At 36.0% G+C, this 19,250-nt stretch overlaps 1 protein-coding gene across 2 annotated transcripts in view; it reads right to left on the bottom strand.

The window, feature by feature from the left end:
• Ptpro (protein tyrosine phosphatase receptor type O) overlaps positions 1-19,250 on the bottom strand; it is a 241,385-nt gene that overhangs the window by 47,213 nt on the left and 174,922 nt on the right. For both annotated transcript variants that reach the window (XM_058576175.1, XM_046436157.2), the window contains exons 11-13: positions 18,041-18,192; positions 16,817-16,937; positions 888-1,027 (exon numbers count right to left, since the gene is read on the bottom strand). In XM_058576175.1, coding sequence (XP_058432158.1) covers positions 888-1,027; positions 16,817-16,937; positions 18,041-18,192 — 413 coding nt within the window. The remainder of the gene's footprint in view (positions 1-887; positions 1,028-16,816; positions 16,938-18,040; positions 18,193-19,250) is intronic.

Raw genomic sequence — 19,250 nt, 5'->3', positions numbered from 1 at the left:
GAAAAGAATATCAAAGGGGTAAAGGAATCAAAGTTAATTATCTTGGCATTCAGTGTGAAAAGATTTGTACTCCCTGCATTCCCTCTCCCCCTCCATCTCATGAGCTTCACTGTTTAAAAAGCATCAATGAATGAGGGTCATAGTATCAGCCTGTACACTACAGGAGGCTGTGTCGCTCACCAACCTGCCATTTTCCTTCTACCTCTGGCTCTAAAATATTGTTTCTTGCAGCTTTGCTACACTTAGAGCTGCTCTCTTGGCTTCCATTCATCCCAACCTGGTGAATAACACAGTGTTTTATTGTTTCTGCTATTTGTGATTCTAAAAATTATTCCATAACTGTCAAAAAATATACTTTGCTTTTCAACAAAATTGTCCTCCTTACTAACTAGTTGTGCGTGTTTCTTTTAAAGTCTCTTAGTAGAATGACTTTCTTGTGGCACTTTTGTTTTACTTATTTCTACACATATGTAATATCTACAACGAGATGAAATTTTTTTGAAAGCAAGTATAGATTCTATCATTTGTTCTATACAAGACTTTTTAAAAAATTGACATTTGGTTCATATTTGTTTAATTATATTTTATATAGAAGCTTCTTCATCCTCTTGATCAATTTAATGACCAAGAAGAAAAATGAATCAATTCCTTTATTCCTTGGCATGTCCTGGAGGAACTAAGGATTAGGAATAGAAGATAAAAATACAAAGATCAAAAAAGGTTATTGTAACATGAGCTTGTTCTAAGCATACTATTAATTTCTATCACTGAAACACAAAAGAGCAAATTACTTTGCGTAGTTCAAAGAAATGGGTGATTTTTTCCCCCTCAGATAATTAACCTTAATCAGAATTAACTCAGAAAAAGAAAGTCAAATCGTACAGTACCTGGAGTTTGGTTTCCTGACTAGAGCCAACTTGCTGACAGAAGACTTCGAAGAAATCAGCTACTCCTTCTTCTACCCACAGCAAAGTCACTGACGTCTGGGTTTTGTTTACTGCAAAGAGTGACTTGGGAGGAGCTGGTTCTGAGGAAAGAAAGTTTTTTAAATGATTTAATGTAATTTAATGTGTTCCTTCTTATTTTACTAACAAGAAGGTAAATATATATATATATATATTTAAAATCCATATACAGGCAGTTAAGAGCCCATAAACATTTTACATTGCTTTTGAAATACTCAGAAGGCAAGAGGTTTTGCCTCTTCCCCCCTCCCATTTTATAGTTCTCTTTTTGGAACACTTCTGTTTTCTACTTCAGCTTTATTATAGCTCTAATCTAGTGATATTTTTTTGACATCTATCCTGGAGTTAGCATTGTCTTGATAATACAGAACTTTCTGGAAGAGATACAAAAATATATACTTAACAAAGGTTGGGAAAATGAAAGTGGTGTGCTCCCTTCTAAAGAAAAGGTTCAGTTTGGTACTCAGCCAACAACCTGCTTTCCTTTCCCTGGAGGAAAGGGAGTTTGAAATACTTCAGTTAGAGGAAGGACTCGTGAAAATTTAGTCAAAATTAGGAAGGATTAAGCTAAACAGAAAATATGATTTTTTTTTTAAGATAAAAGGATTGATGGAAGGTGACTTGGATGATTCATACAATGTTAGGGATAAATTTTTTTATCTTAGGAATTTTGTCTTAATCAGTTACCCCACTAGTCAAGGAAGCTGTGATTCCCTCATACTCATTCTCAGTATTTGAGTCACTGGCTCGGTTGCCTGAGGACCCTGCCTGTTCCTCATTTCTAATAAGTGCTCTGCTGTCTTGTCCCCCATTACTAAATCTCTCCTGGTCTTCTGCCTGTGACCTGTCCTTTAGATGATGCTTTCCAGTAGGTAAAGTGCTGAGCCTGAATAAATATCCAGGTATGAAGCGGGGGTCCCTGTTCCCTGCTGTCAGAACCCCTTGACATTACTTGCTTGGACATGGTATATCTTACTGCCAGGTTCACATAGCCATATACTCTGCCCACCTGTATGTCCTTTTCAGATAACTAACCACTTTTGTCAGTGGTCCACTGCTTGTTACTCGATTTTGTTTCACTTCCTACCCCACTCTCCCAAGATTGGTCCCAAGTGCCTGGATTTTATCAGTGTTTGAAAAAGTCCTGTAAAGCTGTTCACCTCTTTGACAAGTATGTATCTTTTGTGGGAAGATTTGGAGTTTCTTTCTAGAATATCATCATGGTAGCCCTGACCAGAAACAAGAAGTATGTCAGTCAGTTTTGATTTGATTTATTGCAGGTAACTTCAACTTGAGTCTAACTAAACAGAAGCATATTTCTTTCCAGAGGCAACTTGGCAAGGTTAGGCAGGAGAGCTGAAGGAAGAAAGAGATGAGTTAGTCTCTGGCAAGCAAAATTCGCAATTGATGTCAGGATCCCTTTTTCATTTGCAATGAATTATCCACTCTCCAGACATTGCATTGTCTCACTTCTCTTCTGGCAAAGAAAAACTAATGAAACTGAGAGTTTCTGATGAAACTCAGAGGTCAATTTCCACCCCACATCCTTCAAAAATTGTCATTGCTAGTAGGATCCTGAATAAGAGAACAAGTCCTACAGCAGTTCTGACTCATGTAGAACGTGATCTTTGGCAGCAAGTGTAAGGTTCTTAGGGCAGAGTTGGATAATTTGTTAAGCTGATGCTGGATTTTTTTTTTTCTTTTTAAAAAATGCGCACTACAGAATTGCTCCTCAGAGTGAATCTCTGGGACTATACTCAGAATCCCTAGGGTGTCTATATTTCACTTCTTGGTAGATAGATAAAATCAGTTTAGCTATCCAATATGAACACTGCCCAAATACAAGTCTCTGAATCCAACTTTTTATGCCTGCATACTCAATCAATCATCTGTGCCTACTTTGATATCTCACTATTACCTCAAACTCCTAATGGTAAAATTGAATCTGGCAGCCTCCCCTTCTCATAAATCAATTCTATCTTCCATGACTCCTGATTCTCTTATGAACATAGACATTCTTTCAGTTGTCTAAGTGAAAAATGTTGAGGCTTGCCTCTTACTTCTCAGTACCAGAGAGCATGTCTGCTAATGATTCTTGTCATATCTTCTGTTATCTATTTTTAAAAATATATTGCATGTTCAAGCTCTTGTCATCACAAGCATTGATTGTTATAGAGTCCTTTCCCCCTCCTCCCTACTGCTAATCTGTTCTTTCTTCCTTTTGTCAGTGATAGCAAAAAGCAGCTTATGATGCCGCTGGCTCATGTTAATCCTGTCTGTGCATGTCTACAGTGTCATATCTAAATGCACCACATTTTAAAGATTTACTTAAATTGGTTGCATGTCACCTAGCCATTAGTTTTATCACCAAACTACCCCACAAGTGCTGCCCCCTGTTAAAGTTACTCTTCTCATTGAACTTGACATGAGCAATGTTCTTGCTCTCACATGATTTCTCTTTATTCTCTTTATTCAGCTCATTCTGAGGTCAAGAAAAAGTCTTAGCTTCTCCCCAGAGGCTTTCTGATGACTTTGTCTCTTGATGACTTATCCCTTCAGGGATTTTCTGTTGGCTTAATTATCAACTATTTGATCTGAGTGAAGTCCCAATCCTACTAGATCCTAATAGATTATTCATGTTTTATAAATTAATCTGTCTTCATCTTGAACTAGCCATCTGTAGGTACTCAATGTATCTTATTTATTGACCAATTTAAAACACGAGCCAGGATTTATTTACTAGAAAATTCAGGATTCCAGCATAAGTAACTCAGACATACTGTGGTTGAATTTTTATGTTCTCTACCTTTTCTTATGCTGATCATGTTGATAAAATATTCATATTTCAGTTGTGGAGTCAAGGACTATTGTGAATTATAAAAAGAACTCTATGTGGTCTAACGAAGAGGGCATAGTTACTAGAGTGGGGATTTCTTTTGATTTGACTGAGAATGTGAGTCCAGGTGATCAACAGAATCCTTAGGAAAATCTCCAAATGATCTGGGACTTCTAATAGCAAGGTGGCAAATTTTTCTTTTCAGGCAAAATATGGAGACAAGCGATTATTCCAAGGTCATGGCACCCATCATCACTGTATTCTTTCCCCAACTACATAGGCATGTGAGCTCTGTAGGTCAACGAGTAACATATCCAAGTCATTGGCTTGTGCACTATTTACTCTCTTCGTGATAGGTGTATTCTTTAAATTAACCAGGCAGAAATTTAACTCTGGTATCCTAAAGGAAATAAAGTTATTACAGATTTCATTAGTGAGGGTATAATATGATTAAATTTGACTATTTGAGACAATATTTTTCCCAGAGAGTGTATTAAAATGCAAAATCTGTGTTGTACAACATAGCCATTAGCCATGCATAGAGACTGAGCACTTGAAATCTGGCCAGTCAAAAATAAAAGGTGCTGGGCTGGGGATGTGGCTCAAGTGGTAGCGTGCTTGCCTGGCATACACGGGGCGCTGGGTTCGATCCTCAGCACCACATAAAAATAAAAAATAAAATAAAGATGTGTGTTCACCAAAAACTAAAAAATAAATATTAAAAAAAATTCTCTCTCTGAAAAAAAAATAAATAAAAATACAAGATGTTATGAATGTGAAGTACAAATTGGATTTTGAAGTTTAAGCATGAAAAAAGAAAATGTAAATGATTCTTTATATTGATGCTATTTTGTGTAGTCTTGGTTAAATAGACTATATTAAATTCAATTCACTTGTTTTCTTTTTACTATTTTTTAATGTGTGTACTAGAAAATTAAAAATTACATAGGAGACTCTCATCATATTCCAATTGGACAGTACTGGGTTAGAGTATTCCTTCCTATTTACTAGAGCAGAAGTCTAGAAATTCTTGGCAGAAGCTGCTTAGAAGACCCCTCCTTTTTGTTCATCTCTTCCCATGAAAAGACAATGTCGGCTTAGGCCCACAGCCTTGATGGTTTATGGGATTCAAGTTCTCATTCTCAGGCACAGGACTAAAAGGATTTAATGTTTAAATTTGTTCAGGCAACTGTACATGATAAGGGGTATACTGACATGCAGAAACTTTTGGACTGGTCTCTATCTGCATCATGGGAGGGATTGAATATCCCCAAACTTCATAGGTTGAAACCTCACAATAACTATATTTGGAGACAGGGCCTTTCAAGAGGTTAATAAGTTAAAATGAAGCCATTAGGTTGGGCCTAATCCAATTTGACTAATGTCCTTGTGAGAAGAGGAAATTTGGTCAAACAGATGCCAGGATGCATGCATACAAAGAAAAGACCATGTGAGGACAGGCCAAGGAGAGATACCTCAAGAGAAAGTGAATTTGCTGACAACTTGATCTTGGAATTTCAGCCTCCATAACTGTGAGTAAATCCACAGTTATCAAATGAACAAGTGAATTTAATATATTCTATTTAACCAAAACCACACAAAGTAGCATCAATAGAAAGAATCATTAATATTTTTTTTTTCATGCCAGGCGAGCGCACTACCGCTTGAGCCACATCCCCAGCCCCAGCACCTTTTATTTTTGACTGACCAGATTTCAAGTGCTCAGTCCCTATGCATGGCTAATGGCTGTGTTGTAAAACACAGATTTTTCATTTCTGCTTTTTAAAATTATTATTAGTTACACATGACAGTACAATGATCTTGACAATTCATACATTTGAACCAAATGGGGTATAATTTCTTATTTTTCTGATTGTACAGGTTGCAGAATCACATTGGTCATACAGTCTGTTGTTTAAACAACTCAGTCTGTGGTATTTTGTTATGGCAGTCTTAGCCACCCAATATAGTTTCTTATTATAAAAAATATCAATTACATTCTATCTCATAAAACAGAAGTATAAAAAGACCCCAACAATACTATGAAGAGCAAATGAGATGTATGGCATTGTACACACATTTTATATAGGGTCAGGTAGATATTAGTTAGAGATCATCTCCTGGGTATCATTTTATATCTTGCTCAGTGATATTTTACATCTTAACTTCTTTAATATTCCATATTCTAAATATTCCATATTATTTGCTTAAAATAATCCACAATATTGATGAGTGTTGCATACATGGTAAAGGGAATAAATATGCTGTTTTTACAAAATACAACAAAGATATAGGTTTTCTTGCTTTTAGATATTCTAAAAGCTTTCTAACATTGCTGGTGATATATTCAACTATTTGGTCCTCCCTTTCCTTTTCTTTGCTCCCATTCAATGCCTCTCTGGATTTGGGTTGGGAATCTAATCTAATTTTAAAAGAGAGTCAAGTACCATGCACAGAACATGCGCAGAATGAAAGGCTGTAATACAATCTCTACCATTTAATTTAGATTGGATTATGAGAGGCTCAAGTTGTTGCCTTGGGTCTCTAGGGAGTGAAAGTGACCTTCTGTGAAGTATGAGCTGGTGTCATCCTTATTTTGTGCTTTAGCAAAAAAAAAATCTCTTCTTTTTCTTGGGAATTCCAAAGGAAACAGATGTAATGGATTTACTGTACCTTGGAACAGAGTGTAATGTACTTATTGTCTAAAATCTATCTGCTAGTTATTAGTGTTTCTTATATTAATGTGACTCATTGATGTAACCACCTAGCAAATGATGTTTATGAGGTCATAATTATTTCCATAAGGACCAGTAGTTTCTCTGTTTACATTTTAAACCTCTAAGCTTGATAAGTCACAGTACAAATGTGTGACATTGGTAATAAGAGGAAGTCAGTAGAAAAGCACTGTAAAAATCATCTTAACCTGTGATCAGCATGACCAAAATCTATTTTCAATCTTTAGCCTCACTGAGAGAAAATTTCTAGAATCTTCTGCATGTATACAGATATGAATTGGAAGTCTTTAAATGCTATATTATAGTCAGCCTTTTAAATTTTTATTTTTCTCAACTCAAGCAGTTCTAAGGTAAGCAGCACAAGTTATATAACTAATATTCAATTTGGCCAAAGAGAACATCTGCAATGTAGGTAGTGAAAGCTGCATAACTTAAGTTCAAGTCACTGAAAAAAAAATCTGCAAAAGAAAGCACTGTTAGAAGGGAAAAAAACAAACAAGAAGTCAAGAAATTATTCATGGTGAATTAAGATGTACATGCAGTAAAATTAAGAAGAGGAATATTTATATCAAACAATGGTAGCCTTTGTCAGACTTAAAGTTTATTAGGTCTTTTCTCATTAACTTAGGGAGATTCTTTTCCTAAATTCATTTAATTAGTCATTTGAATATTTTTAAATAATATTGGGAAATGTAAAAAAACATTCAGGCAAATATTTAGCACCTAAAAAATGCATTAAATTACATTTAGGTCCTTTTCATATACAAAACATACGATTTTCCTCAGGAATTAGAAATATATCGCTGCCATTAATTTTAAATATATTTTATGGTCTAATTTAATGACAGCAAATGTCACATCCCCTTCTATGAGTCATTGGGTGGGTTTATAGTTTTAGCAACTCAAGTAACTTCTAGAGATTAGGGAGAAAAAGTTCTCATTAATATTAGTTTCAAAACAAAATATCTGACTTCTTCCATTTTTAGATCCCAGGAATGAATGAAAAAAAATATATCTTTTTCTTTTCTTTTTTTTACCTAGCATTTTATTTGGTTGAATTTATGTATCACAAAATTTTTAGACAAAGATCACTACCTACTTTCACTGTTTCATTAACTTGGTTGCCTTTATTTGAAATCAGGTTGAATGAAATTCTAAGACTTGGAATATAAAGATATTCTAGTCCAGATTTCCATTTTATAGGTAGGTGACATAAATCTAGAGGGCCTGAGTCACTTTTCTAATGTAACATAATGTGAGAATGAGAACTGATATCTAAAACCTCCATAAAAATAAACCTTCTAAAAATACGAGTATTTTCCATTCATTTCCGTATTGGGGTAACAAGGTCTCCTGAAACGTTACGATATCCAGAAGACTAACTTTTTCAGGATGGATACTTGCTGAGTATTCAAGTGTGAGATTTCACAGACATTGCTGTACAAGTCCGACATCCAGATTCTTCCAATATATTAAAGAGGATAAGATACTTGCAAAATAAGTAGTCACTGCTTGGTGGTCAGAAGAAATGCTTTTAAAAAAGTGCTGACGCTATGTGGCAGGGCTGTGGGCAGTTGGCAGTGACTCAGAGGATTTCAGTGGGAAATGGGGAGAGATGTGTTGAGGATAGGTATCGGTGAGTCTCAAGCCCAGTGCAGAGCAGTGACATACCTATCACTGAAATCTAAACTAGAAAGCAATATATGTGTGACTGCTGGTCATAAAGGTGTATACAAGAAGAATTGTGGAACCATTATGATATCCTACAAACCTAAAGAACATGTATGATTATCTCCTAAGAAGTCAGTCAGAAGAGACTTTCACAGTTGCCATCATCACCCACCCTTTTGACTACCCCATCAGTGCCCACATCTCTATCTTTCATTGTCTTACTGAAGATTCACCCCCAACCCTCAGCTCCTCTCCTGGCTGCCATCTCCTCTGGCCCAATCAGGGACATCATTTAAAGTCTCACTTCTAATTATCCTGAATCATTGATTTTTTTCCCCCTGCTCTATAGAATCATTCTGATTAGCTTACAGTCAAGCTTTTTCCATTCCGTTGAAGAAGAAAAAGAAAAGAAAAAAAAAAAACCAACAAAAATTCATAAATTCTTTATTATTCAGCTTCTGCTCACTTCATCTTTTTTCCTTTATAATAAAATTTCTCAAAAGTTTTTCTATTCCAGCTGTCTTGAGCTTTTCTCTTTGCATTCTCTTGGAGCTCCTTCAAATTGGATACTTTTGCTCACTGTTCCACCCAAATGCCTTTTCTCAAAATCTGCAGTGACTTCTAGGTTGGTTGCTCAGATCAGTGTTCAGTTCTCATTCTTCATCTTACCTGACTTATCTGCAGATTTCCCTGCACCATCAAGGCTCCTTCTTTGCCTGGCTCCTATGATATCGCACTTTTCTTGGCTCCTTCTTGCTTCTCTGTCTAGTCATCCTCTTTTGCTGGTTTTTCCTTGTCACTTTTACTTCTTAATGTTGAAGTGTCTTGGAGCTTAGTCCGTGGATAGAATTCTTTTTTCTTTCTTCATTCCTAATAACCTGCTCAAGTCTGTTTCTTGACTACTCTTAAATTTATTTCCATACATGAAGTCCCCACTGAATCAAACTCCTTAATCTAACAGCCTGTTCAGTGCAGTATCTCTTCTGTAATGTTTAACAGACACTTGGGACTGCTGACCAATCAGAGACGAACTTAACAATCTTTCCTCCAGATCACTTTGTCCTATAATCTTCAACTCAATAAATTGCACCTCTGTCCTTTCAATTGCTCAGATCCTAGGTTTTGGTGTCTTATCACTAATTCGGAGACAACATCTAAGTTCATCAGTAGTTTCTCTCAGCTCTGCCTTCACAATACATTTTTTTTATGTGACGACTTTTCATTGCTACCAGCATGATGCAAGCAATTTCTTGTATGGATAGATATCAATGGTCTCTTGACTTTGAAGAACTATATAATTGATCATAAAAGTCCAACCTGAATGGAACCACTGTATAACCCAGCGGTATCACTTCTTGGTATTTATCCTGAAGAATTAAAGTCAGCATACTATAGTGCTACATGCATACCCAGGTTTATAGCAGCACAATTCACAATAGCCAAATTATCAAACTAGCTTAGGTGTCTGGCAATGCATGACTAGATAAAGAAAATGTGGGATATATATACATTGGAGTTTTATTCATCCTTAAAGAAAAATTAAATGATGTGATTTGAAGGTAAGTGAATAGTACTTGAAAATATTATGTTAAACAAAATAAACTGCACTTAGAAAGTCAAGGGTACTGTGTTTTCTCTTACATGTGGAGGCTGAGAGAAAAATGGGGGGGGGGTTGGGGAAGTGGGGAGAATCTCATGAAAATAGAAGGGAGGCCAGTAGAGTAGAGAGTAAGGGGGTTAGGGGGAGGGAAGGGAAAGGTACCGGAGAATAAAATTGGCCAAATTGTACTGTTATATTGTGTGTATGTTTGGATATGTAACAACAAATCGTGCTATTCTGCCTAATTATAATGAACCCAATGTGTCCAACTTGGATCATCTGGGGAAGGAGGGGATTTCTAAGAAGATTGTTAGATTTTAACTGATCCATAAGAGGTGCAAACTTGTATTGCCTAAAGCAATACAGATGTGTGGTCATCTTACCTAACTGGTCTTGTACTTTTGCTCTTAGCCCTAAACAGTTCCTACCAGGATCCTACTGTGAAATGTGTCAGTGTTGTGACTCCTCTGTTAACCCATCCCATGGAGCATCCTCTCACTCAGGAAAATGCTCTTCAATGACCCCACACTGTCTGCTCCCTTGTTACCTCTCCGGCCCGCCATCTACTACTTTCCCCTTTGTTGAATCTACTCTAGCCTTCTTGATTATTCTTTGAAATTACCAGGCTCACTGATGCTTCCAAGACTCTTTACCTGTGACCCCTTCTGCTCACCTGATAACCTCCTACTTAACTCTTTGCTTCATCCCCTCACCTTCAGGTTTGGACTCAAACATCACAGTCACAGTGACACTTACTCCACCCACAACAAATATCGCACTTACCTTACCCCTCAGCACTCACTGCCTTTGCTGCTGCTTCTTCTTTTTTTTCCCCACAAAACATCACTGTTCAACATCCATGTAGCTATATTTATCATCCCTTTTTTTGTACTAGAACAGGCCAAATTTTTTTGTTATTTGTGTATACCCAGAACCCAGAATAGTGTGTGGCACATAGTAAAAGCAGACTAAATGTTTGGTGGTTGATAAAATGAATGAATGCGTTTGTAAAAAGTACATGACTTTATTGTTGTGTATGTGTGTGTGTGTGTGTGTGTGAGAGAGAGAGAGAGAGAGAGAGAGAGAGAGAGAGGAGAGACTGGTATGTGTGTATAACGGGGATGCGTATATAATGAATGCTACAGATATGCACACTTTGTTTCCTTTCCTTCGATTTTTCTTCCCATCCATTCATTCATTCGTCCATTTTTTAATCTTCTTTCTCTCTGTGCTATTTGACACCATTTATTCACATTCTCAACTTACTTGGCTCTTTTTGTGTGTGTATGGGGGGAGAGAATAAGAAAAAAATCATTAGTTATATACTAGGAGAGGATTCCAGGAAAGGGTGGCTAGGGAGTGGTACTTCAGACTTCAGTAAGGTATGACTCACACACTTAACCCACTCCTTTCTAAAACCAAGGACTGCGTATACTCAAGCAACTATTTCCAAAATTGTAAACTCCATGGCTTCAACAAAATGATAAACAAATGTTCTTAAGAGGGAGTGAGACCACAAGTACAACAGGCTGGTCAGAAAACCCAGTTTATTAAACTCCATAATTATTTGCAATCTACCGAAGAAAGAGAGGACAAGGGATCCAATACTTTCCAAATTCTAAACATCTCAAAGTGTTTCTGTTTTTCTGTTTTTCCCCTTGTCTGTGGCCAAATGATGTTTTAAAGATTTCTAATCTATTCAAAAATTTTCATGACTGAGATTCAGAAAATCAAGCTAATGTTGTCCTAATGTCCAAATTATAAAAAGGGAACAGAAAACCACAGAGCGGGTGTGGGGATCCTCCCTTGTTTGTTACATGTGTTATGAAGGAAATGAAGGTTTTAGAGAAAACCCAATTCAGGAACAAATATGCAGAAAACAGATAAAAAGAATTGATCCTGTGTCCAGACCCAGGTCTGCCAGGGGTAGAGTGAGTGGGTCCAGCCTTCCTAGGCTCTGTTGTGCTGCAAGGCAGCACAGCACCCAGCCATCCCCAAACCCTCTCCAAGCACTGGCGGTACAGGATTCCTGTCCTGACTCTGCCTGCACAAGTCTGTGGGCAGGAAAAAGCAGAAGTTTCACAATGGTGGTATGCAAATCCTGTCTTTGGGTTTTTTCTTTCCTCACTGGCTAGTCTTTCCCAGTGTCTCTTGCTGGCTTCTCCTGGGCTCAATCTGTAAGTGCTGAAGTGTTTCTTGTAGGCTAGATCCAGGGCTTTTCTGCTCATCTGTTTCATCTTATTACTTGGTGACCTCATCTTAGATGCCCCCAAATGATCTTTCCAGCCTAGAAATTCTCCTCAATTTCCAGACACATCTATCAATAATCTCTTTATTTAACCTCTGCTCTTTGATGTCCCACAGTTACCACAAATTTATATCCAAAGAAAAATCCTTGATTCTTACTTTACCCCAAATTTACTGCTCCTTTAGTTTTTCAAGACTTTTCCATCTTAATGAATTGTACCACCATCCACCCTAGTTGCTCAAGAGCCACGCCTAGAAGTCAGTGTCAATTTCTTTCTCTCACTTCCTATCTCTGTCCCAACAAAAGGTTGACACAACCTTCAAAATAGCTCCACAATTCTGTCCACTTCTCTTCATCTCCATTATAACCACTTTAGTCAAGGTTTCCATTCTCATGGGACTTATTTAGATTAGAATGTTATTTTTTAAACTGGGACAAATAACCCTTTTTTGGTTGTTGACTCAACCATCCTTTCTCCCTTAAGCTACCAGAGGGACTGTTTCAAACGTAAGTCAGATGTTTTTAAATCCTCTAAATGTCCCATGGCTCTAAATGTAAAATTCTACCTCAATGCCTTCAAAATCCTGTACAATCTGGTCTCTGCCTACCCCCTCCACATAGCACACTTCCCCAACCTTCTGTGGATGATCCTCTTTGGTTATTCAGACCTCAGCTTTGATGGCTCTCTCAAAGAAACCTTTAACCACACAGTGACTGTACCACAGTGCCCTGCTTTAATGCTCTGTGAAACACTTATCATTTTCCTTTTACTAGATCATAAGTTATTTGTGGACATTTCTGTGAAAGAAAGCTTTGGGTTCATTGCTACAAGTAGTTTGACTTTTCACCAGTGCTTGCAAGGCTGTCAATATATATTTGTGAGATGAATTAATAAGTGAATGTTCTATTAGCACAGAGCTGTCTTGTAAATGTCCAACATTTACCATTCTTGTTTCTTTTCCTTTCTTCTTCCTCCTTTTTTTAAGGTTGGAAAACTGATTCTGTGATATAAACTTCCTAAGTCCTCCTAAAGTTGGCCCAAAGTTCTAGTTGGATTCACCAAGACTTGGAGATATGACTGGTTATTGGTTGAAAACATAGTCATGTGCAGACCAGTGGTTTCTTCCAACATGACAGGTCTTAGGTACAGATTTAATTTTTAACATTTGTGTTGACATCCAAAGGGACTGGTCATCACATACCACCATAGTACCATGAAACTGCAGGCATTCAGAAATTCCCTGTGGGAGGACTGGCTCAACATTCTGTAAATAGCACCACTGATGGTATGTGTCTTAATGTGGATGTTTGCTGTTGACATTATAATTGAAAATTCTTGTCAATTATTTTGAGAAAGGGCTCTTTACCTTTGCACATGTCATCTTGGGTTAACTTATGTTATACTATAGTCATCGGTAGTTTAATTTCTTTCCACAGAGCTAAATCCTGCCTCCTATGATAGACATAGCATAAAGAGACCTCTGTCAGAGAAGCTGGAATGCTGGTTAACCCAGCTAGTTTTGGTCCAAGCTTTAACAAGAGCATTCTGATTGAAATGAAAATCTGTGTGTCAAAATTGTATTTTCCTGTAAAGTAGAATTAATATGACTTTTGTGAACACCAAAATGAACACTGTGAAGAAATAAAATGGTATGAAGTTTTGTGAAACAAAAAATAACTTACATTCAGTTATTTTAAAAGCACAATGCTATTTCACTTCTATCAAAGATGAAATTATTTTGGTTAAATATTAGCTACTACTTTCAACCTTGAAGTCTACTATTTCAATTCAATTCAGTAATATATATTGAGCAGCTCTAGGTGGCAAGGCATTGTGTTATGGAAAATTGTGAGAGCTAGGGGCTTGGGATGTGGCTCAGCGGTAGAGTGCTCACCTAGCACATGCGAGACCCTGGGTTCGATTCTCTGTACCACATAAAAATAAATAAAATAAAGGTATTGTGTCCAATTTAAAAATTGGGAGAGCTAATAAAATACAATAACATGATTAGTAATGAAAAATAGAATGTTTTATCAAAAGGATAAAAAGTTAGATTATTTAGTTGCCATAAAAAAGGCATATTATGTATAGATTGTCTTTCAGGGAAGAACAAGATAGAGACAATATTCCATCTGCTATTAAGATATTAATAAAGAAAAGCTTTTTTATTTCATAGAAATAATTTATCTAGGAACTTGCCTTTTACTCTTGAAAAGTTTAAAGGAAATTTACCAGTTGGCTTAGACAGTCCTATGTATCAGGCAAACATGGAAACTCAAGACCTCATGATGTTTGAGAAAGCATCTTGATTTTCAACTTACACTCCCAATGAAGACATAATTGTACTAGTTATAACTTCTCCCCATATTCTCAGGGCTCCATAAGTCATTTGTAATGTCACAATATCATCAGAATGACAGAGAAGCCTATACTAAGTCCAATGAAAATGTTATTTTGGTAAGCACACTCTGAATTTGAATTGCAAAGGAGATTGATTATACAAATTAATTGGAGAAAGAAACCAGGACCTCAAACACACAGCTACATGTAATAATAATGCTTGGGAAAAGAAAGACACTGAGGACATGAGTGAAATCTTCAAGTAGTTCTGGTTACCTGGAAATGATTTTTGAACTGACCTTTCAATTCATGGGAGACACAATCTGAAATAGGAAGGTAAGCTTTTATCTTAATAAGTAGATGATGCCATGTTGGAAGTTGGTATTCTCTAAAATTCAAGCATGGGCCACCAGTGAAGAAGAATAGATTACCTGCAGTGTACAACCCTATACTTGATTCCCAAAGTGAGAAGCACTGTTCCCTTGAATGTATTTGGAAACATGCAGGAATGTTTTGTGTAGTCAGAATACAGGGACTTGACAAATATTGGCTGTCCACAATGAGCAGGAGAATTTCAAATAAAAAACTGTCTCATCTCCTATATGCCACATGACTTCAGAATGTCACACAAGAATAATTTACCATAAAAATAAATTTCATGTACTTTACTGCAATGATATTGAAAAAATTTCAAAGAATTAAGTAAAATAATTAAGAAGAAAATTGTCATATTTAAATGGATTAGGAAGATATCATTTAAAAATTGTTCAATAATGTACTTTTTCTTCCCATAGTATCTTTTCAAAACATCATGTATTTCCAACTACATGATGCATAATTTTAAAGGGGTTTAGTACAAGAATTTAGTTTTCATCATGTCAAGTGTGAGTTAAAAAGGATTCAAGACTCAGTACCCTTTGCCTTTAGTTGTAGAGAAATGTGCCTACTGAATGAATTAAAGAAAGCTAGCTTTTGTTTTGTTTTGTTGGAGATTTTCTAAAAATTCCTCACAGACACAATGCTACCCATGGTGTTATTCCACTAATAAAGCACTCCTTACTCATAGCTGCACACATGAACATATGAGATAACAAAGATGATTCAGGGACATATTATAAATTAATAGACACCTGAAAGCCTGATATCACTAAACTGTATCACCATTTGGGAAATAGTTTTGTTATTGTCTTCCATATATTTAAAATTTTTGAGATATAAAAGTGGTAAGAGATCTATGTTGTGAACATTACCTATTGAAATTATGAATTCACTTTTGAGTTGTTTTCATACTGATACTGTCCCAAGAGGTCAACAACACAACTTTTTTGCCAATCCATTCTCCATTGCCTGCTGCCAATTATAGGATCAGAAACTAAATGTATATCTTAATATATAATAACCATTATCCAACTATTCCTCTATCCTTCCTACCCTTCCTAGTTTCTAGTAGTCACTATTTTACTCTAGAAGATACATGTTGTGTTACACAGTGTCACTTCCAAGCTGTATGTCAAATTATAAAGAATTATTTGACATTACTGCACAGTAAGTTTCAGCTCATTTGCGAGAATACCCTACTTTCCTCACCTTCCCTCATCCACAGTCTATTGTTTTCTTGCTATGTTATCTCCACATTAAGGTCATCTACCTCTTGGTCTCATCATATGCAAATACTTCTAATTTCTTCTGATTTACTCTAACTCTAGATTTATTCTAGGGCACACTTGTATCTGGGCTTTCTCAGTTATTTATTATTAATTAATTTATTTTCAGTTGTTCCTTCCATCATTTAAAAAATATTCTTTTATATATTTATGGATATATTTTCTGAAAATTATAAATTATCAGGACTACTGGTCAGTTCTTGCAAACATAAACTTGTTCATTTGAGCTATGTGTATGCAGTAGGCAACTTCATAAGTCTTTCAGAGTAGCTGTGTTTGAACACACATACATAGGGGACTATTATTTTGTTATAAATATTTTTCATTCATATTAATTTTATATTCATATGAAATTATAACAACTTTAAAAAAACTAGTGTGTGGGTTATTTTAGCTATGAGTGTCTATTTAAGATAATTAATAGCCATTTATATGAAAAGGGGATGTTGTCTAACAGTTAAAAATACTGCACTAGATATTCTCTAACATACATCCATCTTTAAAACAAACTGTGTTCATTTATGGTTTTAAGAATGGTAAATACACCTGTCTCCCAGCATAATATACATTTTACTCACAAAAACTTATTCTAACTTAACTATATTTTTGGGTAGTATAAATGTCTACCTTCTGCCTCTTTACAAGAGAGAATTAGCTCTTTTCAGTTATTATTTCATGGAGTCCTTGACTGAATTAAGGGATCAAGCACCAGTTCTCCCAGTGTGATAGTTTCTACACTTGCCCATATACTCCTACCTAGCTTGACAAGGCGGAGTGTGGAGGTGTTGCTTCCTCTTTCCGTGCAAGCCGTTACTGAGAGGTTGTATATGTCTCCCGGAGGTAAGCTGAGAATCGCAGTCATGACATTTCGTGTTACCTGGAAGAACATCCAGATCCAGGGCTTAAACTTCTACTGAATGAACCAGCACACTATTCTACACAATTACAATGCTATAGCACCATTCCTTCTCTGTTTTGTGCTGTGATCTACAATTATATTACTTATATTACATATAAGTTATGTTCTCTGAAAATTATACAAATTTCTCATTTGAGCCAAATGCAAGGAGACTTAAACATGTATATCCACTCCAGATAAAACAATTCAGTAATCCATTCCCTTATTTGATATAGATATTGCTCTAGTGTTTTCCCACATAGTCGCAGCAGATTTTAGAAAAGATATTGTTGGGTTGTTACCAATACACACATTCTGAAAGGCTCAGAAGAAACCTAGCTATGTCTATAGACATGGCTTTCTACCCAAAGACTTCATTTCCCGTCCTCTCCTGCAGCTGGGGGGGCATGTGATCATGTGTGCAATGAGCGAGTTCATATTCTATAAGTGCTGGGCCTCCATGTCCTCTCTTGCCTTCTTTCTGCAGACTGCAGCATGGACGAAATGATAATGAACTTCTCCTGTGCAAATGACAACTCCACATAGTGGCAAATGGAGCAGGAAAATAGAAAGGACCTGGGTGACCCATACTAGGCTATAATTAAAAACAACAAAAAACTTGTATTTTGTTTTTTGTTTGTTTGTTTGTTTTTATTATAGTACTTTAAGTCTGTATCCTAATGAACACAATGCTTAAAAGCTAATAAACTTGGAGAGAAGAAATCAATATCCCCAGTGTATCCAAATATTTAGGTGTTGGTGATATATGGAGAAAATATTGAAATTTGTTAATTATCATTTTCTTGAAAATGTTTGGAATCCTGAAGAATGATCTCAGATCATAACTTTAAATATAAATTAAACCAATAGTTATCTCAGCTATTACAACTCACTGTTAGAGATTAAAGATAAATTCTATATAAGAAAGAATGTAATTTTGGGTTGTTCTATTTCCTGAGCCCAAACAGTGCCAGTTGGTATACAAACATATGTTTATCTACATAAATGTTTGCTTAGTGGTTTTTAATAGTCCATGCTACTAAATGTTGAGATGCCTAATATTTGAATTCAAAAAAACATACGCTCTTTTTAATTTTCTTCTTTCCTTCTGCAACAACCATCCAGTGCAGCATTCTAGAATGGGACAGGTCAGTGGTGTCATCTCCATATGTCCAGCTGATAGATAACAGACTATTGAAATATTCCACAGAAGTGATTTCTGGAGCTACTGGGGCTATGAAGGAGGAAAGAGATACAACTTAGTACAAAGGACTAATAAAGTACTTATCAGGAGAGGATGAAATCCCATATAGAAACATTTTAGGGAATTAAAGCTAACATCAGGCAATGGCCTGGGGACTCCTGGATCTCTCAGAAGCAGAGAACACTGGGTATAGTGTGGACATTTATTTCATGGGACTTCATCTTGTGTAACTCAAACACAAGACAGCTAGACCCAATGGTGCCCCCTGTTATGTGATCCAGTTACAGGGTTCCTAGTATGTTTTCTTGCTTGGGTATGCTTGTTTCAGTCAATTAGTAGGCATTGGTAAAGTTATTAACCAAGCAGTATTGGAAAACTTGGGGTCCTACAGTATAAAATCTCTTCCATTGTGGTACAGTGAAGATGTTGATGGGAATAAGGAGCAAAAGGAGAGAAAGGTGAGGAACAGAATATATAGTAGCTCTCTAAGTAGGATAGTAGGCAAATGTTATTTCCATAAGATAACAAGACAGAATCATTGACAATGTCCAGCCCTGTGGTTTCAAGAAGTACTGCCCAAATTAAGTGGTAAAGGAGAAGGAATAATTTTTTTTAAATCATGCCACAAAGCTAAATTCTAACACTGCTTATTTTACATCCTAACACAGTTAAATTTTTAAAAAATTGCTAATTTAGGAGCAGAGTTCATCACAAGATTTATAAAACATGAGCTCTGAAAGCATATTTTAATGAACCTGGTAATTCTAAAGATTTTAAGAAACATTTAATTTATACATGTAAGTTGGCATGACAACTATGAAATATTCTCTGAAATGCAGCACAAAGCCAACAAAAATGGGAGGAACATTTATGTAAATCATGAAGCTTTATCTTCATTAGTATGCGGGTAGAACTCATAACAAACATATATAACTGACTATGCCTTCAAAAACAATTATTCACTGAAAACTTTTAATACCTGTATATAAATAAAAACACATTTCTGTTTCATAGGTAATAGGAATTAGCATTTCTAGCATGCTTTACATAAATCATGAACTATCAACAATACCCACATCTTACTTCAG

This window comes from Marmota monax, unplaced genomic scaffold (assembly GCF_021218885.2).
Source record: "Marmota monax isolate L192 unplaced genomic scaffold, Marmota_monax_Labrador192_F-V1.1 WCK01_AAM20220418_F8-fsc00012, whole genome shotgun sequence".
Lineage (NCBI taxonomy): Eukaryota > Metazoa > Chordata > Mammalia > Rodentia > Sciuridae > Marmota > Marmota monax.
This window is presented reverse-complemented; position numbering and strand designations above follow the sequence as displayed.